This window comes from Beta vulgaris, chromosome 5 (genome assembly GCF_026745355.1).
Source record: "Beta vulgaris subsp. vulgaris cultivar EL10 chromosome 5, EL10.2, whole genome shotgun sequence".
NCBI classification, from domain to species: domain Eukaryota; kingdom Viridiplantae; phylum Streptophyta; class Magnoliopsida; order Caryophyllales; family Amaranthaceae; genus Beta; species Beta vulgaris.
The window spans coordinates 22,982,459-23,009,626 of NC_079206.1; the positions used below are offsets into that span (position 1 = coordinate 22,982,459).

Sequence of the window (27,168 nt, forward strand, 5' to 3'; positions counted from 1 at the left end):
TTTTGACAATCACGGGAAAGAGAAAGAAAACAAACAGATTAGTTAAGGGTACCCGGCTAACGACGACAGGACGTAGCAAGATCATATGCTTGTTGGATTTGCGCCCGCGAGACCTTGTTGAGGGTACACCAATAGAACATTGTCCCCAAGGGCCAAGGCACGTATGTCATCTATGGTCCATGGCAATGAGAGATCCACAAACCCCGCACGTTGCAGTGCTCGAACTAGAAGCTCAGAATCCGTTGCGTTGATAGCCTTGTTGTTGTGCCCATTGAGGTGCTTGAAGGCATGCACGACTTTATATAGATATTTCCGAGGCAAATATATTAGACAGTTTCCTGCTCTAAATTGGGCATTCTAACTGGTTCCACCAACTAGACCCCGAGAGCAATTCATTTGATACGAAGGCGAATTGAGGCCGTAGTGCTGTATTGATGCTGATATTGGATCGAGTCAGGGGGATGTTCTTAACTCAAATGATGGAAAGGGAAGGAAATTCGTAAATTAAGCTACAGACTCATTTCAATAGTGAAATACATAGTTCTTGCTCTGTGTCATTCTGGATAATAGTTCTTTGTGTATATCATCTCCTTCGTTCTCGAACTGTGGCAAAAATCTGTCTTGAACAAGATACACATGTTCTCTAGTAAGCTAATCTCTATTTGGCTAAATTTAATTTAGCAGGGTTCTTTTCCCCTTAAAACGCTTCCTTGAAACCTCTTGTGACACAAATTTGTTCAATTAAGATATAGCGATATTGCCATACTCTAACAAGAGATGCATATGAACATTTGACATTTACCAAACAAGTAATGACTATAATTACACGGAAACAAAAAGGAAAGAAAAACCGGACTTTTTTCCTACTCTACTTTCTACCCTCAACACTCTTAACAACAGTTATATTTGTTGTTTCTTAAAGCTATATCTATGGTTCATCTTCGTCACTGTTATCTATGAGAACAGGAGTCATACAGGTCTTTGCCCGCTTCGAGACCTTATTGTCTTTTTCTCCAGTGATTTCAGGATCAAGTTTTTTAGAGTCACAGTAGTTAGCTATCTCTTCGAGAATTTTACTTCCGTATTTCCCAGTCTTCACCTTCCCAATCATCTTCTCTAACTGCAGGGAACATTGCAAGAATTCAGATATGCGAAATTCAAGTTTAACTACCAACAAAAAGTATTCTAAGCTTAAATACTAGGCAAACTTTTTGTTGAGTAAATATGTCAGGATCAAGTTTTTGGGAGTCAGAACAACTGGTAATCTCCTCAGGAATTCTACTTTCGTATTTCCCAGGCATAGGTCATACAATTAATTGTCATCAGATAACATAGAAGTCTAGTTAATTTAAAAAGAAGAATTTCCTTGACTTGCCTGTTCTATTGAATTTGGTTTCTCAGCAGCAAGCACGCTGATCTGCTGAGTAGATAAAATAGAGTGAGGGAACATTCCTCCATGAAGAGAAGCAAGTTCCTTACGCAGCTCATCAAGCCTGAATTCCAAATTGGATGATGCCGATTTGCGCTTAGCAGACTTTATGACCTTAGCTTCACTATACTTACCACAGCAGACCTGTATATTCACCATCTTCTTTCCTGGATAAAGTGTGAGAGGAGATTAAATTTAACATAGTTCCTGTTACAACCAGGTCAAACAAACAACAAACCAGCAACAATGTGACAATGAATAGACATGAACAAGATTTGCATAATACACCATTGATTACCAGCAAAGATGTTAAAAAGTATACACTACAAAATGAAGGAAGCCACTCACAATAGACCAAAAGGAGACAGCATGAATAGTATGTTAATGTCTTGACTGTTCAATTGGTTATCACTCATTTTAGTCCAATTTTAAACAAGGATACCGGCAACATATTCAAAAAGATCAAATAAAGACAATTAAAAGCTCACATTCAACTTCCACATACAGAATATTATTACCTCAATGCATCTAGTATGGATCCTAAAGACGCTTATAGCCTTAACCTACAGGCTACAATGGCAAATAGTCTGTTTCTGCTATTATCCTGAACTCATACTAAACTTTGCCATATGATAAAAAAAAAGGTTGGGAAGTACAGACAATTCATGCTCGATATATAGCAACTTCTCATCATAACAGTAAAACGTAAAGGGCATACAAATAAACTGATTGGTGGTAGGTGGAAAATTTACCTTGCAAGACCTGCTGTCCCAATGGACCCAATGCCACATAAGCATTTGTTGTATAAGCTGTGTGTTGAAATTCTTCTTTCTGTATACAATTTAAGAAGTCATATTCCATTTGATTCTAATAGAAAGTACTGGCTTTATATGATGCCATGGGACTCTGGTTATGCTAGTAACTTGTCTAGCTCACAGAACTGGAATATAGACAAAATTTTTGCACCAGCTCCTGATATTAGCTAGAATTCACCATGATTTCGTCCAAAACTTATTCAAAGCTTAAAGTCTTTTGCAACAATATCGATCTTCTTTCTCTACACAAACAATCATTGTCTCACGGTATGTGTCACAAACTTTGATTTAAATTTTGCAAGAAATATTTGATGAGTGATGACCATCTATAATCTACCCAGCTACTGTGAATCCTAAGGAATGCTACTTGAGTTTTGGAGCTCCAAGATCTTCCATTGATGTCCAAAGAAGATCTGGACATGACATATATCCTTTTTTGTTCGCACGTCTAGTCATATCTAAGATTAGGCAACCTAAGGAGACTTTTGCTTGAATTTCCACCAAGAGAAATTCCCAATGCCTTAGAAAAGATCTGATCTTCCGCCATTAAGAATGCTTTGCCCCGACAAATTTACATTCACATCATTTATAATCCAAATGGCAAACTATAGGGTTTAGGCTGCTTGGGGGTCGGGATAACCACTCCAACAACCATTTGTAAACAGGCATTATGGATTACCCTTAACTTCCATTGAGATGTTCCTTCAGACAGAAAAACTCTCTCAAGTTATTGGTTATCAATTCAGTATGCAGATAGCACAAGAAACTTTGAAGTAAAAAAAATATCATAGAGGAAAAAAATTCCAGGTTCCTTACTAAAACACGATCTATAATAAGTTGGATGACTAGTTGCTCCATATGATCTTTTTTCAAGTCTGGACCTGGCACATCAAAACCACCATATTAAGACCCCAAGGTCCATCAAAACAGTTAAGATTAGTGACAATAAGCTGGGTGCCATAAAATGATGAGATTACATATGCGCAATGAGTGGCAAAACTAGAGGTTTAAAGCTAAGAAAAGTCCACTACTTTTTCGTTGGATGTCTTTCACTCTGAATATTTCTTCTCAATGTCTTCAATGTGATTAGAATATGTATGCCACTATAAAATAAACATTATGTATATGCACAGTGGTTGCCTGTTTTGCACATAATTCAAAATGCAATTATTGATTGCTTATTCACAGAATGAGAAACATAAATTATTTACAGTTAGTCCATTATAACCCAAAGTTGACGTACAATCGTCACGCTTTCCAATCCATTAGTAGTGGACATTAGTATGAGAAAGTGGTTTTGACCGCAAGAACGCGGATATATTGATAAACCAAAACTCTAAGAATAAAGGGTAAGAGTGTCTAAACTACTATCATTCTTATGTCAAGAGCCTAGAGTACAATTAGGTAATCAGTGGGCTGCTTCTGTCTACTTTTTTTTCTTCAGCAAAGATACTTAGACGAAGTGCTTGGAGAATTATTGACTTTTGTGCATTAGAAACGAGATCAAAGAAGAAATGGACGGATAGCAGCCAAACAGATAACAAGTACACTTGCAATAACACAGCTAAAGGCATTGACAACCAAAGAGAACATAAAGAATCCTGGAGTAGCATTGGACATATGTTATAAGGTAACTGCTTTTGCTAAAATTGAAGGCTAGGGTTCCAAAAATATCGGTGAAAAATACGAAGAAAACAACCATAAAAATACTAAGTCAACAGGCAAGTGCTAAGCTATCAGGAACTAACCTAGAAGTTACTTGGAACTCAACTTGGTCAGCAAACAGAATTATGCTTGCCATGCTCAAAAGGTATGCACATACCTAGGTCTGCCTTTTTAACTTTCATCTTGTCAACCAACTGCAACATTGTGACTTTCTGATCACTTTCTTGTATATTTTGTATCAAAGAAATCATAGCTTTCGCATGACCTGCACATGTAAGCAAACTAGAATATATAAGAAACTATTATACGGATTAGAACATAGAAGAAACTATTCCACTTCTCTTAAATACTAAAATACGACAGAAGACAGTAAATAGTCAAATATTATTCGGGCAAAAGCCTTCTTAGGCCAAGGACTTAGTATGCACTTTTGTGAACCAGTTAGCACTTAGCAGGATGCATTTTCCACAAATCACAAGCTCCAAGCCATTGAAGAAAAAATAGAACCATATTATTATACCAACAGTAAGGAATAAACGGACTTCATTGCGACAATGGTCATATGTTGTCATGGAAGCGAGCCTTGTCGGACAAAATTATTGGTTCGCAGCCAACTGCCCTACAAGGCATGAAAATATTCCAGATTTCTAGATTAATTGGTTTTTATCCTCAATTATGCTTATTAAGCTTACGAAGTATTCTTTCAGCATAATATGATCCCCCTATCAAAGTATTAGTGAGTTATTAATTTGGTGTAAGAATAATAATTGACAATCATAACAAGATTGTTTAGTATGATATTATGGTCAATGTTGACAAAAGAACTGAGAAAACTGAAAAATAAGAATTCTAACTTGCGAATCCCTGTTACATAACAATGCGGTGAAAAGGACGTAAAATAATTGTGTTCTATAATGGAGCTTCCCAGGACAATTCCAACATCCATTCAATTCTAACTTGCGAATCCCTGTTACATAACAATGCGGTGAAAAGGACGTAAAATAATTGTGGTGTTCTATAATGGAGCTTCCCAGGACAATTCCGAAATCCATTCAAAATCAACCCCATGTGATGCATCCTAGGGCATATTGTGGTGTGTGGAGCAAATTGGGGGTTGAACTAGAAATATGCAAACAAAGTTGCTTTCTAATATTTTGAGGCGACGAAAAAGGTACCAACAACCCAGGAGTCATCCCAAGGCGTCCCAGGGTCGTTGGAAAGGTCCCTGATAATAAAACATTGGCGGACCCACAGAACTTAGAATTAGCCCAAACTGAAAATAGTCCTAAAAAGCCAAAATTAAAGGCTTATAATACACGCATTCATTTAATTATAGGACCCGTACAACGGACCTCATATGATGAATCCTAGGGCCATATAAGCACATTTGAAGGCATCCTAAAATCCCTAGAAAAGGAATATAATGGTCTCCAGAGGCATTTCAGGGACAAAATGAAAAAGAAGAACAAGCTATGGAAAACATTTTAAGGCAACGCAAAAGGTACCAACAACTTGAGATTCATCGTAAAGCATCACCAGTACCTGATAAATAAACCATTACCAAACCCGAAGAAAAATAAAGATATTTTCAAAACAGCCATATTGAAGTTTATGATACACTTTTTTGACATCTTTTAAGCCACGCAACAGATCTCATGGGATGCATCCTAGGCTATATAAAAGACCATCTGAATGCAACCCTAAGCCATCAAACGTTCATATGGTTTCTTCCAAAGCTATTTCATCGTAGAGCACGAAAGATACAAAACATATCCTGTAAGAAATTTTGACGCAATGCGAAGGGTTCTAACAATTTGAGAGTCATCTTAAGGCATCCCGAGTCCTCGGAAAGTTAACCTAAAGAAGAAATGCCGGGCCATAAATATGAAATTTGCCAAAACTTAAGCTTATATTACATGCATTCATTCCAGAGCCTGTGCAATGCATCCTAAGACTATATGAAGCCATTTGGAAGCATATCCAACCCCACAGGGCATATGTGGCTTTTGAGTCATTTTGGGAGGAACTAAAAACATGTTCAACAAACCGTAAGCTATAGACAATGCAAAAGGTACCAACCACACAGGATTCATTTTAATCGATCCCGTGTCCCTCGAGTAGATCCCTTATAAGAAAAAAATGTCAGGCTAAGAGAAGTCCGAGAATAGCCTCAAAATAGCCAAATTAAAGGCTTTAAAATTTTCGAGATCTTGACAACGGAACCCATAAGATTCATCCCGTTGAGGCCATTCGAAAGCATCCTCATATGATAACTTCCAAAGCTATTTAGTAATGTACAAGAAAGATGCAAAACAAGTCGTGGAAGACATTTATAGACCATACACAGAGGTACCACCACCCGTTAGTGAACCCAAGGCATCCAGGAGGCCAAGGCCACAAGATCATATCTTAACTTCGCCAGTACTGGCAACCCACCAAAGGTGATAAAGATATTATTAGGCTAAGAGAACTCTGAAAATAGCTTAGAAAGCCAAGATTGGAGATCATAATACACGCATTTATACAATTCTGGGATTCATGCTACGAACCGATGCATCATGCATCCTAGGGAAATATGCGGCCATTTGAAGACAGCCCCAAGCCTCAGAATGACAAATAGTGATCTCAAGTGTCATTTTGGTGTGAAACTCGAAAGAAAATAAGCATTTCTGCAATAAGGGAGAAGGCGAGTCACTTGAGAGGGTCCCTAATAAAAAAACATCACCGAGCCGGCGAGCCCAAGAGAAGTCCGAAAATAGCCAACAACAGCTAAATTGAAGTCTATGATACACGCTTTCGACACAATTCTAGGGCTCACACAACCATTATCATGGGATGCGTCCAAGGGCTAGGCTATATGAGGCCATTTGAGATAATGCCTTCAGAACGAGCATATAGTGGCATCCAAACCCATCTCAAATAAAACTAAAAGTTGCAAACTAGTTGTGAAATACATTGAGGCAATGGAGAAGGTATCAAGTATGAATGGTCCTGATAGAAAGCCTTCGAGACTGTTTCGAAACTAGCCTAAAATAGCCAGATTGAAGCCTATAATACACGTATTCTAAGATTTCTGGGCCTGAGTAGCAAACGCCCATCGGATGCATCCCAGGGCCGTATGAGGTCATATGAAAGCAACCCCAAGCATTTGCACGAGCATCCATGAAAACATTATGGTTAGAGCTAAAAGATGTAAAACAAACCGTGGAACATTTTGAAGCTATGCAAAAGTACCAACCACCCCAAGGCATGTCGAGGCCTTCACAATTCACAAAGGTCCCTGATAAAAAAAAAAACACAACTAGCCCAAGAACTTATAACAATATCCCATCATAGCTAGATTGAAGGCTACAATACATGCTTTATAACATTTTCGAATCTTGTGGAATGCATTCTAGGGTCATATGAGATCATTTGAAAGCGACCTCGAGCCTTTAAACAGACATATGGTTACCTTATACTTCATATCCATTTCCACGCGGAACTCGAAAGATGAAAACCATGTTGTGGATGGTATTTTGAGGCAACGTATAGGGTATTAACCACTCGAAAGTCATTCTACGGCTCTTAGGGCCGTCAGAAATAAGGTTAACTCATAAATAGCCCAATTAAAGGCTATAGTACACACTTTCAGGCATTATTGTGCTTCGGCAACGGATCCCATGAGGAGCTACCTACATAAGAGGCCACTTGAAAGCAGCCACAAGCCTCCGATGAGGAGCCACCTAGAGGCCACTTGAAAGCAACCCCAAGGCTTATAACAGGCATTTGTGGGCCTCCAAAGCCATTGCAGGGTTGAATTAGAAAGATCCAAAAGAAGTCATGAAAGACATTTTTAGGCAACCAACCACTCGGGAACGATCGTAAGGTATCTCGAGTCACTTCGAACAGTCAACCAAAATTTAAAGAACGCCCCAAAATAGCCAGAACCAAAAATAAAGGCTCATAACACACGCTTTCAACATTTTCGAAACCTGGGCGCCAACAGATCAAAAGTTTACTTGTATCTTGCAACTAACATAAGGTGGCCTTTGGACCAATTTGGAGATGGAATTTGAAAGATGCAAAGCAAGTAATGGAAAATATTGTCAATGTAGTCATTTCAAGGTTCCTATGTTACCATTTTTGTAACTATATACACACTTAAACCTTTTGGTGAGACTAACACAAGGGACGCATCGAAGGTTCATAGGAGACTATTGATGAACAATCTTAGGTTCATAGATGGTAAATGAGAGCCTTTGGAGCTCCTTCACGTTGGATTATGACTATGTTTGTGTTTGTCACGTAGTGCATTGATGTGCTTTATCCTTGTCTAAATGGGAATTCCTATAATGTGTTCCCAAATTCCAAATAGTTGGTTGGATGGTTGATTAGTATGAAATCTTATAAAGTCTTTCCAAATATCTTGTATAGATGTATCCCAAGTCACAACCCTACTAAAAAAGATGAGGCACTTTTTCAAATTTTGGCACATGGACTCCCACGACCTCTCCAAATTTGCTTTTCCCCATTAAATATTTTTCTAACATGTTTCCCAATTTGTCCATATTTTCTATGATCGAGAATTTTGTCTTTTTCTAAAACTGTCATATATCTTTAGATTTCCACAAGATTGGAAACGGTTCCATTACTCTGACTGTCCAATGACCTTGGGTTACCAAGATAGAATGATACTAGTAGTTTCTCTAGAAACAGTCCTGCAAAACTAGTTCCGGGAAGCAGGAAGTGTTTCCAAAAACCTCGGACAAACATAGCCCTCCTCAATTAATTAATGCGTGTTGTCAGATATAAATCTTATGCTACTGTTGCCAGTGTCCTACAATGGTCGGCTCAAAATGGAGTCTTATCTAGTTAACTTGGTGCAGCTAAAAAGATAGTTGGACAGTTCGACTAGAGTTGACTCAACAATTAGGGTAATTTGGGGTAATGATTTTCTTGACTTCAGTTGGATTAAATGTACATAATATTAGTTTTACTCATTCAGGATAATCACACTGGCAAGAAGGTAATATTTGAGAGTAGTTGCCTGTAAGCTTAGGACAACTTCAAACAGAGTCAGTTTTAAGACATGAGAGATTTATCAGCTTTATCTTATTTGATATTGATAGATGTTTTCCCGCTGATCTCCTGCATTGGCCAATGCAACGTATATTACTTTAAACTCTCACTATCAATCCTGGCCTGGCATAGAATATGAGTTCAATAATGAAAACTAAAATCATATGAATAAAATTGGGTGGCATGTTGCCAGAAGTTCCAGACATTTTCTTGCTACTTCACTCGGATATCACGCTATCAGTGATTTCGGATATCACTTAAAACAATTCAAGTTTATAAAAGAAGTCTTCTTTCATCTGACAACTATGGCAGGAAATATTTGTAAAACAAAAAGAAAGATTGAGAGAGAAAAAAATCTAGAAAAAGCATAAACTTTGATTAGCACAACATACGGGAGACATCTATGTCTTTGACCTCACTAGAAGAAACACAATTGTCACACATCCCTGCAAAATCAACATTAAAATACATCAAGAACCAATCAGCCTAAGCAATAAAGTCCATGCAACACAAGAAGCTTTCATGACAAAAGGAAAAAAAAAAAGCAAGTATATACCATTGCACTGTTGCAGTGGTTCAGCAAAATGTTTGAAAAATGCAGCTCTCCTGCATCCAGTTCTTGACTGCAAACAGATTTCATTTCTTGAATGTAAAATTGTAAACAGAACACACGCACAGTAACAGGTCATAATGAAAAGAAACAGTTCTGGAGTGGTCAGTAGGCAATTATGAGTAAATCTCAAGCAAATCCTTTCTCTAGTAGAAAAAGGATAAACAAACAGAAATCAACTAGTCTGGTCGCCCTCCCCAAAATAGAATAGCTCGTCATCCTTATCCAGGATCCCTTTACCCATTGCATATCCTAGGTGTTAGGATCCACACTATATTTATATTTATATGTATTAAGTTTATTATGCTTCTAGGATTTATTATGCGGGGTGTGGATTAATGGAACAAAAAATTTTACGCCCTTCACTATAGCTTGTGCCTGAGTGTTGGCCGGCCAATTGCGTTAAAGATTCCCAACCTCCAATTTGTTAAAGAACTTGAATGAAATCATGGAAAATGTGTTGTGGTTTTCTTATCCTAGAGTTTGGTTTTTTCCACCTAGTTTGTGGGTAAGATACTGGCTTTTTCGGCCAAAATGTCTCAGTAAAAAGATTTTTCAAGTTTTATTAATAGTCTGATACAGTAATCCTTAAAGAGCTACAAGCCTACAAGTGTCACTTGTAGTGTAGCCTGAGTGGTATATGCTTCTCTAAAAACTACATGATACGTAACTTTTCTAGAACTGCTGTCCTGGTTAGCTACAGCTTGTATACAAACTATTTTAATAAACATAAATCTTTCATCTGTAAGTCAAGCCAGCTATTAGATGATTTATCTGAAGAGTACCTGACAATACCGAACTATATCATACAGATTTTGCAGACCAGAGTTCTCGTAAAAGACCATTGAACTCTGCCAGAGAAGTGTTACACAAGAGACGGGGAAGTCAATCCTTCAGTCACAATCAATAAGCAAAGGTTGACATGGTAGATTTCTAGAAACATTACCTGCCTAGGCATGTCCGCAGGCCTAAAGTAGAGAAGGCATTCTGCCGGATGTCCGTCACGTCCAGCACGTCCACTTTCCTGAAGCCAAGGGACATTACTCACAGCACAAACTGTGTACAGGAGGAGAGGTTCAGTTCGAAAACAAACCTGGTAATATGTCTCCATAGATTTGCTCAGACTGTGATGAATGACAAACCTGACTACAAGCAGCCCAAGTGTATTAGCATAGTGCTATGCACTGGGTATAGGAGGGGTAATATGAGAAGCACAATATAATAAAGTTAGCTTGGAGCAAAAGCAAGATAAACTATAAATTGAAGAGATCAGTGCAAGGAAGAGATATGTGCAAGGAAGAGATATGAAGAAAATATTCGAGAGTTTCTATTAGTTGTTAGCATAGGAGTGTTTCACGTCACTCAAAAAGTTGATATTTACCCTTTTATTCTCCATAATTTAAGCTTTATTAATGAAATTATCTTTTTCAGTTTTCTAATTAATCTATCCAGAAATTCAGTTCATTACACATCATAGGCATTTATGTTAAAAGGAAAAAAAGAAGAAGAGGGAAAACGACTTGACTCATAAACAAGATAAACCAGTGTAGACCTGTTGCACACAAGTAGGTCTGAGGAAGTGAAGATGATGAAGCAAATACTGGCATGATGACAGCTCAAAAAAAGGAACAGAGGTACCAAACAAAAGAATGGTAATTGTCTTATGGCTTAACAATACATTTATATTCTAATACAATGTCATTAGTCATACAGACAAGATCAGGGGTGCATATATGTGTGTGCAAGCACGTGCATATGTATGTTTAGATGATAAACCAAGTATGAATTATTATGGAATAAGTAGCTCGGAAAGAGGACATGCTATTATCTAAAGATGGAAAAAAGAAAGCATTTCAAAAGATGAAAAGATATTCAACTCTTTGTTTCCAAATACTGAAAGGAACAAGATCTCGTAAATGATTTTCATCAGTCCTGCAACCAGAATTATACATCACGATATTCCACGTCAGAGATGTACAAGGAATTAAAAAAGGCTAAATCGATCTCCCCGGAAGTTTAAAGATATAATAGTGACTTCAATTTACGACAAACGTGGAAGTGACACAGTTATTGTAGTCCATATCAAACATCAGTGAGGTGACCAAAAGCCAAGGTAGAGAGTTGCTGCCTAGCATGAGCTTACGAGCCAGAAAGCTACTCCCTCTCTCCTGAATTACTTGAAACATGAGCTTTTGGTCCATAATGTAAGAGAAGTTAAAACAAAGAAAAAATTAAAAGGGTTAGTGGGTGTGGTTCAACCTTGAAAAAACTAGATAGAATAAACTTGCCAAAACAAGCACAGCAAGTAATTTGGGGATACTCATGTAGCCAGTAAACTGTGATAGAGGGTGTACTAAATAGGAGTTAAACACAGCAGCATGAACCCATAGATAAGCAAGGAACAGAAGCAAATCCATAGGCCTTCAAAATAAGAAACCCTACTGGGTATACTTGCATCATTTCTCTCAAACTAAAGCACCCAAGTACAAAAAGTGCAGTGATCAACAAAGATGCCCTCCCCTCATGTTCTACATGTCTAACATAATGCCCTAGGATGGCTAAATCTAATGTATCTTTATCATCTCAATTAATCTAGGTCAAATAATATATCATCTAGAGTAATGATAACAGAGATGTTCTTCAGCATTCTTCAAAAAACATCAAAGTCTGTTTCGGCATTAATAAAGCAGCAAACACAATGATGAACCCCACAACCACCATGAAGTATAAATTTAAAAGAATTTATACAATTTGGGGGAGGGGGTCTTATGAAGAAAAAAATATTCAGGTTTGCCTGTGGGTCTCCTAAACCCGGTGATGGTCCAGGTGCCAGCCATGGACTAAGAGAGAAACCTGAAGGCTCTTTGGGTGGTTGGGACAATTTACTCCAAATGATTTTCAGCGGCCTTTGTTACAATTTCCAATAAGCTATTTGCCACAAGTGTTGTTGGGGGCCACTTGCCCAGGGAAAAATCTTAATGACACGGTCATGTTTGAGTACCAATTGCAAATAGCAGCAGCAGCTTGTCAAAATGTAATGTAATGATTCACGGCTAACGCAGTGTAAACTTTAAGAAAATCCATGTTAGTAGGTTTAACTTCGTTTGCATTTTTTGTGTTGTTAAGTATTCTTTTAACATACTCCGTAATATGAATGGGTTATATTTGGTCTTTTTCAAAAACTATCTAAAAGATATCTTTCGATGATTACATAATTGCAGAAAAACAAGACAAGCATGACATAATTACAGAGATCTGAAGGGGGGAAAGGATAAAAATGGCCAGAAAAAACAAGACTCTAGCAATCACAAATTTAAAGAGAGCACCTAATGATTTCGTCGGAGATGAAGTGTCCAAGAAAGAGCCACAAAGGGTGCCTAGCATTCAGCAGCGCATTAACAAACCGACATCGGTTTGATACGAAGCTCTAATATGACTATCTTTATAATCAGGGGATGATCAAGAAGGAAGATGTCAGCGATCCCCATCCACAAATAACATACAACAGCGTCAACAAACTATCTGAGCATTATTTACAACATAAAAAGCACATAACAGAATAACATCAATACTAACCATCAGGTTTGTTGATTCCCATACCAAATGCCACCTGAAAAAGTACAATCACACTGAGATAAGACTAGTATTCACCCAACAAGCATAGATGATAGATAAAGAGTACTTCTGCCTAGCATCTTACTGTGCCAACAATGACCTGTAACTTGCCAGTGCTCCATCTGTATGATGACAGAAAATACCAACAGCTCAGGTTAAGATATGCCAAGATCACTAACTTTAAATCAATCATGAATCCTTCAGGGTCTGTTCTTCTCAACTTGTTGTTTATATAAGTTTCAGCAAATTGAAGTAAAGTTGAGTTTAGCAAAAATACATGTTCTGTTACGCAAAAAATAAGCTAAGTTCAGCAAAACTAAGTTAAGTTCAGTAGAATTAAGCTGACAAGAACATAGCTTAAGTATATATTTCAAACAGCAACTGAACCAAGATATCAAGATATACACAAAAATATTATATATAGTGAACAAATTCCAAAAAGTGAAAACTTCTCATAAACAACCCCGTTGTGGTTCTGCCAGTGACAGTCTCTCGCTCATAATAATTCAAGAAACTGTTATTGCAACGAGAAGTCCACTAAATAATGTCATAATCAGTTGGAAAAGCCATCATAAACAACAGAGGGAAATGAGTCCCATCCTACTCCTCAAGAACCTAAACTTAATAAAATCCCTTGAAAGAAAGTTCCAAACAACCAAACTTCTTTCATAAGTAACAAGAAGGCAAAAGCCTCAATCCCAATAAGATGAAATCCGTTGCATGAATCAAGATTTTATCTCGATGATCGTCCAAATAGCTCCTCCGCCTCCATTCTAACCTGTCAAGTGCTATACGCTCCCGAAAAATTGAATACTTCACATCATTCCTAACGCCCTCCATCAAAATCATCTATGGCCTTCCTACCTTCTTCTAAAACCTTTATCATCCCAAACTCTCCACTATCCTCGTTGTTTCATCACTTAGTCAACCTCTCACACCCAAACCTTGTCGATTCCTCTTATCATATACTCAAAAGTAAAAACTCCAACTCAACATACGCACTTCTCCTACCCCCATTTTGCTAATAAGATCATTCCTAAATGTCCAACAATCTAACCCATAGAATAATGGTGGTCTAAAAGTCGTCCTATAAAGGTACTCTGTGATCAGATTGCTATCCCATTTTGAGCCCCTTGACTATGTGCATACGCTATGAGTGATGACTTCGTCAATATCTTCAATCCTCTATAAAATTGACCCAAGGGATTTAGAAAACTCACTTATATACAACTCCTTTCGATGTTACAACATCCTTGGTTAACTTTTAAGTAATAATGAGATATGTTTGAAAGATACCAAAAAGGTATCAAAGATGTACATAAGGAGCGCATTGAACAGAACATTCATGCCCTCAAACTATCACACAATGTGGTATCACAAAATCAAGGAACATATGTATTCCCACAATTATAATCCTTGACTCAATCCATACAAGAATCTCAGATAAAGGAACTTCAAAACCTTAACAAGGCGAGGCTTCACCCTCAAAGGGCCCTTCATTTCTTTCTTTCCAAATGCACCACGAGATTGCCAACAGAAGTATCAATCACACTCTAACAAGACACAAGGTGAATGATAAATGCCAAAGCAAGAACCCAAGGACAAAAGAGTACATGATGATTAACATATTCTTCCTCCTAAAGACACAAACTACATAAGTCTGCAATGCAAATATTTCATCCAATAAAAAACAAAGTCCTTTTTTAACATGATTTTCAAGGGTAGCACTTATTTAAGTGTCTAAAACCATAGGTTGAAGTTAACTTCATAGCATTCCCCTTTCCAGATATCCTAATAAACCGTGGCAAGCATAGAACAGTTCCATATCTTTGCATTCTTACTTTCTTAGATAAGTCCAAGGGTAAACTTTGCATGATTTACTTTAATACTAAGTGTAATTATCCACTCTCCTCTACAGCGAGGACTTGGAGGACATAAAACTCAAAGCTTAAATAAAAGGAGTTTGTTTCAATGTTAAGAGTGAAACTCTGAATTCTATTCTTTATCCCTAACGGGCCAGACAATAAACAGGTGAGGCATTTATCTTAGCATGGATGTCATGGCCTTTGATCTCTAATTATGAACTTAAACCACTATACATCCTTATCAAAACTTTGTCCTACAAAACCTTGGGGTGATATGATGGTCTTAACATTTGCACAAGATGGATGCCCTTAAGAAGTTGGATGGCATTAATCCAAAATCTATAGGCTTTTCAATCTGGTGGGTTGTTTTCGAAATTGATATGATTTTGTCTATATCCACCCATTTCCTCTAGCCTGATTATCACAACTATTCTATTGTCTATTCAATTCATAATGCAGCACCTGTTCTTTGTACCCGTGGAACTGGTTCACCCTCTTCCATCATTTGTTTCTTCCCGATAAACTGCCATGATCTTAAAAAGGTTTCTAGGACTTTAAGTCTCCAAACACAAGCAACCTCGGAGGTATGCATCTTAATCATATTCGACATAGCAGTTCAAGGTTGAAGCAATTATCGAGGAAGCCCATTCAAAAAGCCATAGCCTATTAAGGTGCGCTCATGAGACCCTTCTAGCACAGAAACTAGAGGGGAATTCGAGAAAAAGACTGGGTACAACTTTTCCAATTTACCTACCAGAACTATCAAGTCCCCTACTCTTTCCTTCAATCTCATATTGTCTTTTGTTTCTTAGGTCTAGTTCATTTACTGGAGGCGGTTACTCAAAAGCATCTATACAAATATATTAAAAGGCGTGCATAAATAAGAAAATGTGCCACGTGGCGCTCTCCCTAGGGAGTTTTAGTTCATGTAATCCATGTACAATAAAAAATTTAGAAATTGCGTAGTATAGTGTTTGATCCCGAGACCTCAAGTACATATATTAAAGTCTTAACCACTAGGCTAAGTTGTATTTAGTGTTATTATCATAAAGTATAATATTAATAAATGAATTTTTTTCTTACCCGGGGCATAGCCCGGGCTTAATAACTACTTACTACATTAAAAGTAGGTAGCTTACTCGATAACGTCATATGGCACAATGCAAACCTAGTAGCAGCATTCAGTTCATGAAACATGATAGGGACGAATGAAACGGAAAGATAGAAATATAAAACATTAACAAAAAGAGCTTAGAAATTAAAATGCTACGCTACTGAAGCATAAGAACTTTAGATCTTACCGCAAGTGAACATTTTCACGGTCTTTTACTTCCATATCGGCATGGTAATAATCAGCTTTAATTCCTCTTTCACGTAATTCCTTTGCAACCTATTTTCCAGAATATAAAGTGGGATATTTCACAAAACAAGAAATAAGGAAATTGTTGCAGAATACTAACTATTGCGAGCAGGTAAGCAAACAGTACAGAACCTAAAGGCCCTGATGTACGTCGAGAAGTGCCAAATTGCAGAAATCACTAGATTAGTATAATAATACACAAATAGAAACCATACCAAAGAGAAATTCTGCAAAAACTTTTTTCAAATATTATTTTTGTTAGAGATGAAGGTAATACTAAGAAAAGGGGGACAGGCTGTCCTGAAACAAGATATAAGAAAAGAAGACCTAAAAGGCTAAGTCGCGCTAAGAAATCCTTTCAGTCCAGAGATTTCATATTTAATCACTAGGTCAGCCTAACAGGTCTAATTGCTGCCTTGTTCTTTCCATCTGGCCCAAAAACCACACACCTGATTTATTGAGAAAGTATGCATAATATTGACTTTCAAAGCCCTACAAGTCTACAACCCCCCCCCCTCCACATTATCTCCACTGTAGTATAGAGAATTTAAGAAACCTTATTCACTTTACTGCCAGTAACTTCCTTAACTTACTTCAATCCTAAATTATATAGAAGAGCTTCAGCATGCTTATCCTCCTTTTATTCAGAAGAAATTTGACCAATATAGGAGAAGGCTCGTCGTGACTCATGCTTCATGATATCATTGAAGAAGATTCTAGCAGTCTGACAAGCTCTATCACAGAACAAATTCGAATTTTAAATAAACAATGTGCCCTTGTGAATATCACTCATTACCTTAGTGGTTTTAATAGCTACTTAATCACAATTAAGATATGTCTATCCTTCACTAAAGCTATTTGCTCAAGCTAAAAATTTGCAAGACGCACTCAAATCTCTATAAAGCACTTCAAACAAATTCCTTCCTCAATTGTCAATCATGGTGCCTACATTTTGCCACCATAAAAGAGCAACCTTTTTGTGCAAAGAGCATGTGTGAAATCACACTTTTGCCAAACACCGCAATATTAATGAACTCAATATATGAGCATAACAAAATACAGACTAATACACATTAACACATCACAATAACTTTTCTATGTTCAAAGTGTCTAATTGAAAAAAAAAAACTACTTCCTTCGTCACACTATAAATTGCACTCCCATAGATTCCCAAATTGTTTTTCAACTTCCTCTTTTACTCTACAAACCTTCTCTCCCCAGCATATCTACCCTTTTTTTTCCATCCCCAACTTTCCCGTACTTTTTCTGCTCTCTCTACCCACTAGCAAATAGCAATTCAATTCTATTATTATTACCATTCTTTCATAATTTATATAAAACACATACCACATCCTATGTCCCACCTACATTTACCCTAAATAATTGTGTCAATCAAACCCTATTGTGATGAACATTCTGAGAAGGAAATATAATTATTCAGATAAACAACAGACGAAGGGATCCAATTCAAAATTCAATCAATCCAATATTGATAATCATACATGCTTTTCCCAGTCACTTGATCATCTTAGTAGATTAGCTCCTTGATCAAATGCATTCACTTTGCTCTTATTGATATTTGACACATTAGTACAACTTAGAGCTAGAATCGCCCTTCCTTTGTGAACCAAACTTCTAACTTTGTCTAAGATTTCCTTTCCAAACCAATATGAAATTCTCTTATTCATTAGGATCAATCTTCACTTAATAGCTAGAAGCTGTTAAAATGTGCGCCTCATTGCTAATTGTCACGCTTCAGTTTAATTTACAGTGGTAATTTGTACAAGCTAGATTAATGCTTCTTCATTGCTTCTCTCTCTCTATCTGTGCTCTTTTCTTCATTGCTTCTCTCTCTCTCTCTCTCTCTTCCTCCTCTTTTCTAGTTTCTTCCTCTCAAATTATAACCCTGCTTTTTCTTCTTGCCAAATTCCTTTCCTATTACCTTCCTATTTCTTTTTGCCTCCCCCTTCTAATCCACATGTCTTCCACCAAGTTCTAGAAAGTCCCCAAGACTGGGAAAAAGAAAGACACCGGGTTTTGTATAATGAGACACTTCAGGATCAAGAAGCCTCAAAAGTGTATCATTGCATATTCCCTCATTCAAATAATAAGGATTCTTCATCAGTCTGTCTACATATATAACATATTCCCATATATCAGAGTATTTTTTTCTCACGACCAAAGCAATAATTATGAAATAATACTTAACCATTGTCTACTTCCAGAAATTCTTCTTGGTCATAAGCTTGTGTAGAAAATTTCGTGTATTTCTATTTAGCCTAATTAGCATCAGCATCCCACCACTGCAACAAATCTGCCTTCTTATGATTAAATCATTCAAGAATTGTTTAATAAATCAACCACTATCTAATTACTGATCATCATAAACTCAACCAAGGCACTAACAGACCCTAAGTTATACCAGCAGACATGCCAGTGACATACTTTGTCAAGTCCCAAGGACTTGCAGAAAACTGCAAGAGTCTGGCATCAAATAAGATATATTTGAGGCTGAACCCAAGGACAGATACAATTAGAATCACCTTACGTCCACGTTCACATGTACGCACAGTCATGCGTACAGATACAACCAACAAAGTATTTAACAGGGAGAGAAGAAAGCAGCATTCATTCAGCTGCATAAACTCACCTGCTCACATTCTTTCCTAGAGAAGCAGTAAACTATTCCAGATTCATTATTAGGATATGATCCCCTTATAAATTCAGCAATTTCATCAACCACCACCTTTCCAGTTGATGATTTCTCTCTCACCTGTGCAAAGGAAGGCATAAACAAGCATTAGGAGCTGGAGCTCTGGCACAGAAAGGCAGAGTACGAAGAATTAGCACTCGCATGTCACTAACCATATAAAACAAATTCGGCCTGTTCACGCTACTAACAAATTTTACACATTTTGGTATATGCAACATCTCCATCAAATCAAGTTGAACTTTCTTTGTAGCAGTTGCCTGAAAGTTATTAAGCAAAAGACCAGATTAAAAAATCGGGAGTCAAAATATCATATGCCTGATTCTCTAACCATATATCGGTTGCTAACCAGCCCCACCCCCACCCCCCCAAAAAAAAGGTATTCAAAATACCGTCAAAGCAATAACAGGAACTGTTGGAAACTGAGTCTTCAAAATACCAAGGTTCTTGTAATCAGGGCGGAAATCATGACCCCACTGACTGCAGCAATGTGCCTCCTGCAAAAGAGCAACTTAAATCATCTTATATATTTGATAGCAGTATACAGTGTTCCGAGTTACTACCAATACATAAATCTTGTCAGCTATTTACAGTCAATACATTTGAAGACTATGGGAGCAAAAAAAAAGGAACATACGAGACAAAAAGAAGGTAATAGGCAGCATTTGAAGTCAGCAGAGAAGTTGTTCCCAATTTAGAAGTCAACGTACTATCTAGACAACAATGGTTTTTGAAGTTGACACTACCTAGTATATGCAAGACATTCTGTCTAAAAGGGGCTTGAGGGTAGCCAGTACACAAAGCTCACTTCACAGTAGAGACTAGAGAAGGGCATCAAAAATTCAAATGATAAGAGCCTTAACAGTTACCAACTCTTTTTTCTATCACCAATAAGATCTTCACTTTTTTGTAGCACGTCATATTAGGAAATTCTATTTTACAACTGCTCTTTTTATCTTTCGTTCACCAAACAAATCAACATCTTGATTTGATATATAGATAACATCAGTATATTCATTTCACTTTTCTTTCTTCTTTCTTTTGGGATTGGGGGGGGGGGGGGGGGGGGGGGAGGGAGGACTAGGGAGTTTAATTAAGTAGTTCTTATGTTACAGTGTTCTGTAATTTGTTTATAGCACCAGATACAAAATGTTTACAACATCAAAATGAGTCCCAAGGAATAATTAGCAATTGCGAAACTCACATCTATTGCTATGAGCAAAAGACGGCCAGTGTGGTGGCACTTTTCAAGCTTTGACATAAATCTTTTACTCTTTGATATCTTCTCTGGTGTGACATACAATATCTTGAGGTCTCCTTCATTCTTTTCAAGGGCCTTATAAATGAACTTCTCATTTTCCTTGCTAGTAGTTGAGGTCAGCATGTATGCAGGAATCCCAAGAGCAGTCAAACCCATAACCTGAAGCACATAATCAATATCAAAGCAACATTTGTTTGGGGGAAGAAGAATGTTACTCTGTTCCATCCCACACTACAAGTACCTGATCTTGTATCAAAGAAAGCAGAGGACTGACTACAAGGCAAATCCCATCACGAATCACAGCTGGAAGCTGGTAACATAGACTTTTACCACCACCAGCAGCCATAATCACCAACACATCTCTACCGCTCAGGACTGCATTTATTATCTGGTCAAGTTCAGAATTATGCGGTCAAAACATACAAGCAACCTGGATATCCAATGATTAGAACAAGTTACATTATCAATTTAGGTAAATGTTATGATTCGACTTGTAAAATCAAAACGATATCAAGGAATCAACGGCCTCCTATGTTACAACGAAGAGTCCAAGTGCACAACCAACCTCATCTTGGTAAGATTAGAAAAGTTTCTGAAGTTTAAGGATGTAGACACAAAACCAAACTTCCAGTATTTTCTTTGTCAGAAAAAAATAAAATATGAACTTTGAGGGACGAAGACACAGAACCCAGACAAGAACACAGATCAACCATGACTTCCCCTCTTTCCATGTATGAGCGAAAAGGAATAGAGAGATACATCATGCTAGTGCTTCCCCTCCTGTTCATTTCGGATGGATGTTAGCCTGCAATCTCCATGTTTTAAGAGCAATAGACCAATACAGTAATGATTTATTAGTGAAGCATTTATACCAAACTCCCATAAGATGCATCGTTTCAACTGAAATAAAAAGACGATAAATTTACTCTTATTTCAAATAAAAATAACCAAAAAAGTTTTCAATGGTGAAAAAGGGACAGAGGGATCTGTGTATGTTGTTCACTAATCTAACAACAACAAATGTATATAAATTAAAAATGGAATCTTAGCATTTGATGACAAATTCAAGTATCAAAAGTTCATAATTATTTATTGGAGTTAGGTTGTGTTTTGTTCAACTTAATATAATTTCCAAAAAAGTTCAGAAAAGTTAAAGAAGTTCAGAAAAAGAAAGATAAGTTCAATAAATTAAAGTTGAATAGAACAAACACTTCAGATTAAAATAATATTATATAAGAAAAAAAAGTTAAGGCTTGGTTTCCCAGGAGGAAAAGAAGTGATTTAACATTAGAACCATGTAGCAATGCGCTTACTACTATGCATAATATGTTTCATTAAACTTTCTTATGCTTAGTGGTTAGCACGTTGACAATCTTTAACAATTATACATTATTATTTTCACAATCGTCACATATTTTTAATCAGTTTATATAATCTACAAAACTCACTCTCCCCTCATAAACCTTAGAGGTTAGAGCTTTTCTTTTTAACTTTGATCGATTGAAACCAATAGGGAGATGATCACTCATAGCTCATTCACATTGTTGTAAAATATTGAAGCCTTCTATTCGTTGGACCATATTTGGCCATAATAAGAACATGTTTCTCCTAATTCTCAGCTTTAGGGATAGTTTCTTCATGGCTGGTATGTGTATGAAGCAAACAATAAAAGCAAATACAGTGCATTAGGAAAAAAAAGCTTCATGTTATAATACAGAGATATTGTAACATAAATTTTTATTATTGCTTTCTTCACATACAAGTTCATCACACATCAAAATCAACTTTAACTTACCTTAAAGCCACTAAAAAGTTTCCAACCCTGGGTGGTGTGGTGTTGGGCGCGTCTAGCCTAACCCCTTTCCATACAGAGAAATTGGTTGTGTTGAATTAACCCTTAATCCCATGTGTAACACTGAATTGCTACATCATTAAAAATATCCAGAAGAGCAGGCAGTTGAGGACTTCATTTGCTATTTTTCCTCTCAAACATTAGAAAAAGATAATAGTGACTTTGGTCCTCTAAGCCTACCTGAAGTGAGTTGTGACCGATCCCAGGAATGAACAAAATGATGCACTCCTAGAGTCCTAGGGTATTTTGATAAACTCATAATAATAGCTGTTTTTATAATTGAACAAATCACTCTTTGCATGCAAAGCATGAGTAATCATCAAACTCGCTTTTAAATATGCTGTTATAGGCTCGTGAGAGCTACTAAGCAGATGATATGTAATATTTTCACAGCACTATACTTATTTGCCAATGGATCAGAATTGCTTATGATTAGCCTGGTCTCACTTAGTCAGACAACAAGGCCAAATTTTACAGTATGACTAATTCTTATCATATGCTTCATTTAGAGTAGACAAACAAGTTGATAATGTATTTACCTCCCGTTGATTTGCACGGAATGAAGAAATGCCAAATATGTTGAGCCGGAGATCATCAGCCTGAGAATCCCAGCCAAAGGACCCCGACCAATTCTCCATAGCAGTTGAGGCACCATCATTATGGTGGCTATCTGATGTTTCACAATCTTCAAGTATTGCCTTTAGTTCAGACTGTCTGGCATACAACTTTTCTTGCTGATCAAGCAATAGCTTTATCTGATCTGCAGGTTGGGAGCAATGTAACAAACAAGTGTTGTCATCACCTAATCTGATGAGTAGTTCTCAGGTAAATATTCACTGTTTAGAAAAAATTACATTTTACACTTTGACTATTCGAGATTAAATTTTGAAGGTAAATTCCTGTCAGAACATTACTAATAATCATTATATAATAAACATTATCCTTTGTATTAGAGCATTTTCATACTCTCCTTTCTGATTACCGTTGATAAATTATAGTAATAATAAACAGTTGAGATTGAACTTGAAAAGTGAAGGCGACAAGCTTTTTGAAAGGAAGGGAGTACTATATATTTACAGACTAACACAGTTGACGTTTGACAGTTAGACAACCATATATTTCCAGAAATGCTGCATTATTTAAAGAATAGCAATCAAAATTCTCAAATTACGGGGCCACAAAACAATAGCCCTCAACTGCACATATTCCAAAATCTAGATCAAGACCAACACTAACAAGAATTGGCCACCAAAAATAGGCTGGAGATGATTAATTTTTTCTTGGGAATTACGATAATTGCATGGAATTCTTCTTATCTTACTTCTAAAATATAATACAGGCTCTCATCAAAATAAATAATACAGGCAAACAGCTTGTATTACACTGCTTTACTCACTTAAAAGTACTGGTTACATCTTATGACCTTAGAAGTTGGTTCCTCTGTTACAGCTTGTACTGGTTCTGCTGTTTTTGTTTGCTTCATTCCCTACTTTCACTTTTAAGAGTTGTACTAAGTTTGGTGGTAGTTTTGTCCTTTCACATGTGGGATAGGAGAAAAGTAGAGTGATGAGATGTTGCCTTTTAAACGACATGGAGCCATCTTTTGGTGACAAACTAAAATGGAAAATGAGGCAAACTTTTAGGGACAGAGGAAGTATGATGCATAAATTAAGCCTTCAACACATGTACTACTCCTAAGCCAATATTCTCTCTAACTCGTAGATTTACCTAATAGCTACTAAGCCTTATCTAATAGGTAACAAATATACTCCTTACAAGCTGCTGAATTTATTCGAACAACTAAGACATAGACAAAAGTGAATCATGGTTAAAGAAAGCATGTTGAAAGCACTTCGCTATTATTGTTGCTGCTACTATTTCACAAAGACAAATCAACAACAAACAAAACCCACTATTCAAGTGCTACTACTTGGTTAACTGTGCATAGAGGAAAAAAACCCAAATTTCTCTGTTGCATCAATGACTGCCGAAGGAAAGACACAGGACAGCATGCAAATAATCTTCAACTTGTCTAAGGAACTCACACAAAGCCCAAGAGAATCAATACCGAGCTACTTGCCTCATTTTTTACCATACAACATACCAACAAGCAAAATCGCTTCTTCATCCAATCTCGCATAGGACAAACACAACACCTCCAAAGTCAACCCATGAAAATTAGCTAGCCAAAAACCCAAACCTTCAAAATGAATTCGAAATACCTCCACCTAACAACCCTCCCACCCCACTAGCAATTGTGCCACCAAAATAAGTAAAGAACTACAAACACAAGAACCAGTTTGAAGCCATATTAATTAAACAGCCCGGCCCAAGGAGCAATCTTTGCAACTGCGAATCTGCGATGACAGGTACCCATAATTGAAAAGCAAATGATGCATCATTCAGATACGGACCACTAACTTTCTTATCTCATCATACTATTTCTCACTAAAAAACCAATGCACTATTAGTTGACATTTGAATTACCAATGTTATATTACTTATCAGTTTTGAAAATCAGTGCAATAACCATAAACTCCTTAATCTAACTATATACATACTGTTTCTCATACTTAAGTAGTTTAAAAGATCTCCAAACATGTTCAAATATTAAAACAAGCTAAGTTACAAGAAGCAGAAAAAAGCCATATATGAGGGACATGCAGAATAACTAGACCATAAAACTTAAAACTTTGACATTGTCAGCATCTAATCAGCCAAAAACCACATTACCCATAAATCATCTCCTTCCCCCCCCCCCCCAACCCCCCTCGACTACAATGATACAATATTTCAGCAAAAAAATGGATAGTTTATCTAGGACAATACCCAAAACCATAAATATGATTAAGCACATCGAATAATATACTAAGAAAATTCATGAACCCAAAAACTGAACAAGTGAACAATGAGAAAAAGGGTAATAAATAACCTTGAACATCTTGAAGCTCAGCTTCCACATTCAGCAACTCTCCCAGAATTTCATTGGTGCAGTCCATTTCAACAAAAATTACTATTTTGCATTCAAAAAAATGCCCCTTACAAATTTCAAGTCGAAAATCGAAACTACTACTCTATGAAATGTGCAAAGCAATTGAAAAATCGAAAACTTGGAAAATTGCTATGCCCTCGAAATTTTTATACTTTACCAGGTTCTTATGATTTTGGGTAATTGGGTTACATGAAACCCGAAAACTATCGGGTTTTCCCTACTTAGATATCTGAATAATGAGCTGTGTAATTTGCTTGGTGAGTCTACAAGGCCCAAACCCGGGTCCCCAGACGATGATACTAGAAAATAGAAATGTAATGAAGGCAAATGATACTATTAGTCTATTACTATGACATAGAAAGCCCTCTAGAGTCTACAAGACCAACTCTTAAGATTACAAGCATTTTTTCAAAATGACAAATGATATCGATTTTTTTAAAGCTAGCGAAAAGCATGTATGTTATGTTTTTTTTGGCTTCACCGGTGTGGGGATGTTTAGGGGTGATAATGAACCTGACAAGTTCGCGAGCAGCTCGGGCTCGGCTTGGTCAAAGCTCGGCTCGTTGAAGCTCGGCTCGGTCAAAGCTCGGCTCGAGATTTAAACGAGCCGAGCCGAGCTAGGCAAAGCTCGGCTCGTAAAGCTCGTGAATAGCTCGATTATTATTTTATATTAAAAAATTATTTATATATTAAAAAATTATTTATATATTAAAAAATTATTTATTTATATTAAAAATTATATTAAGTATTTCTTTTAAGATATTAACTAAGGTATATAATTAGGGGGCGTTAATGAGCCAGGGTGGCTCGCAAAAACATTCGAGCTCGGCTCAAGAGGGCTCGATTCGAGTTCGAGATCGGCTCGAGACCCTAATGAGCCGAGCCTGAGCTACCTTAACTTCGGCTCAAAAGCTAGCAAATAGGCTCGATATTATTTAAATTACTAAAATTATTTCATTAATGTTAAATATAGGATAAAATAATTAATAACTATGGAAAAAAATAGTAGTCTTAAGCTCTAAACTCCAAAGCCAAAGTTTATATGTTTGATAAATTAGAGGAACACTACCGAATCAAAAAAAAATTAGAGGAACACTTGAAAAAAAAAGTAAAACAAACTGTTCAAAAAAAAACAAGAAAAACAAAGACAATAATATGATGAAAAAAAATGATGCAGCCATATACTTAAATTGCATACTTCTTAATCATGTGATTGATACTTGAACATGATATTTCTTAATCATGTGATTGTAAAGTATATGGCTGAAATTTCACTATTTCAGCTATCCCACATCGGTGGGTTTAGCAAAGATGTGTGTGAAATGCTCTATAAATTAAAGCTTTGAGTTAGAAATTCTTCACAGCTTGCTTACTAGTTCTTTGGGCTATGCAATTAACCTTATTGTATTGACTTTAGTTGAACTTTGAGCTTTTCGAGCCTAACGAGCTCGAGTCGAGCTGTAAGTTTTGGACTCGAGCTCACGATCCGAGCCTAAACGAGCTTGCAAACCGAGCCTAAACGAGCTCGCGAGCCGAGCCTAAACGAGCTCGCGAGCCGAGCTTGAGCCCCAAATTTTCATCACGAGCCGAGCCGAGCCTGGGAAATTTTAAACGAGCTCGAGCCGAGCCCAGTGCTATTCGGGCTCGGCTCGCTCGATAAGCACCCTTAAATGTGTTGGCCTACAATCAAAATTTTTGACCGTAAGCATGAAAAAAAGGAATATCAATTTACTAATAAGATTAATTATCAAGAATAAATCAACTTTTGGATGCTTTATTTAAAATTAGTAAGCCTTTTACTTAACTCGGAATAAGTTAAGCTTGTAGGGGTATGTTTCAAATTAGGTGTTAACTAGTTGATAACCTTATAAGTAAAGCTGACATGTGTCACTTTTTCAATGGTCTTATTTATTTACTTTTATTTTTTTATAAA

At 36.8% G+C, this 27,168-nt stretch overlaps 1 protein-coding gene across 6 annotated transcripts; it reads right to left on the bottom strand.

The window, feature by feature from the left end:
* LOC104893131 (ATP-dependent DNA helicase Q-like 2) lies at positions 1 to 25,561 on the bottom strand. 6 transcript variants are annotated; one of them, XM_010679212.4, is made up of 20 exons: positions 25,176 to 25,552; positions 22,783 to 23,003; positions 20,633 to 20,779; positions 20,335 to 20,550; positions 19,523 to 19,627; positions 19,286 to 19,390; positions 19,071 to 19,193; positions 16,362 to 16,450; positions 13,281 to 13,317; positions 13,157 to 13,190; positions 10,674 to 10,726; positions 10,527 to 10,604; positions 10,366 to 10,431; positions 9,527 to 9,593; positions 9,363 to 9,416; positions 4,067 to 4,174; positions 3,061 to 3,125; positions 2,182 to 2,260; positions 1,376 to 1,596; positions 1 to 1,120 (listed from the first exon to the last, which is right to left on the bottom strand). In XM_010679212.4, exons 1-20 carry the CDS (start codon positions 25,240 to 25,242, stop codon positions 929 to 931), a joined length of 2,127 nt encoding a protein of 708 aa, XP_010677514.1. In that variant the 5' UTR covers positions 25,243 to 25,552; the 3' UTR covers positions 1 to 928. The 6 variants fall into 6 exon arrangements, with proteins under 6 accessions (XP_010677514.1, XP_057251044.1, XP_010677515.1 ...); XM_057395061.1 differs by lacking the exon at positions 25,176 to 25,552 and adding an exon at positions 23,640 to 23,995; XM_010679213.4 differs by lacking the exon at positions 25,176 to 25,552 and adding an exon at positions 23,640 to 23,994 and having other exon boundaries at positions 20,633 to 20,766.
* Between the last annotated feature and the right edge of the window lie 1,607 nt (positions 25,562 to 27,168).

What these genes read in the sequence shown, in the direction of transcription:
- LOC104893131 (XM_010679212.4), bottom strand. Translation starts at nt 25,242, where the DNA reads ATGGACTGCACCAATGAAATTCTGGGAGAGTTGCTGAATGTGGAAGCT. An exon ending in ACCACTGCAACAGTGCAATG is followed by an intron (nt 9,417 to 9,526) that starts GTATATACTTGC and finishes TTGATTTTGCAG; the next exon opens with GGATGTGTGACAATTGTGTT. An exon ending in GGGACAGCAGGTCTTGCAAG is followed by an intron (nt 1,597 to 2,181) that starts GTAAATTTTCCA and finishes CACTTTATCCAG; the next exon opens with GAAAGAAGATGGTGAATATA.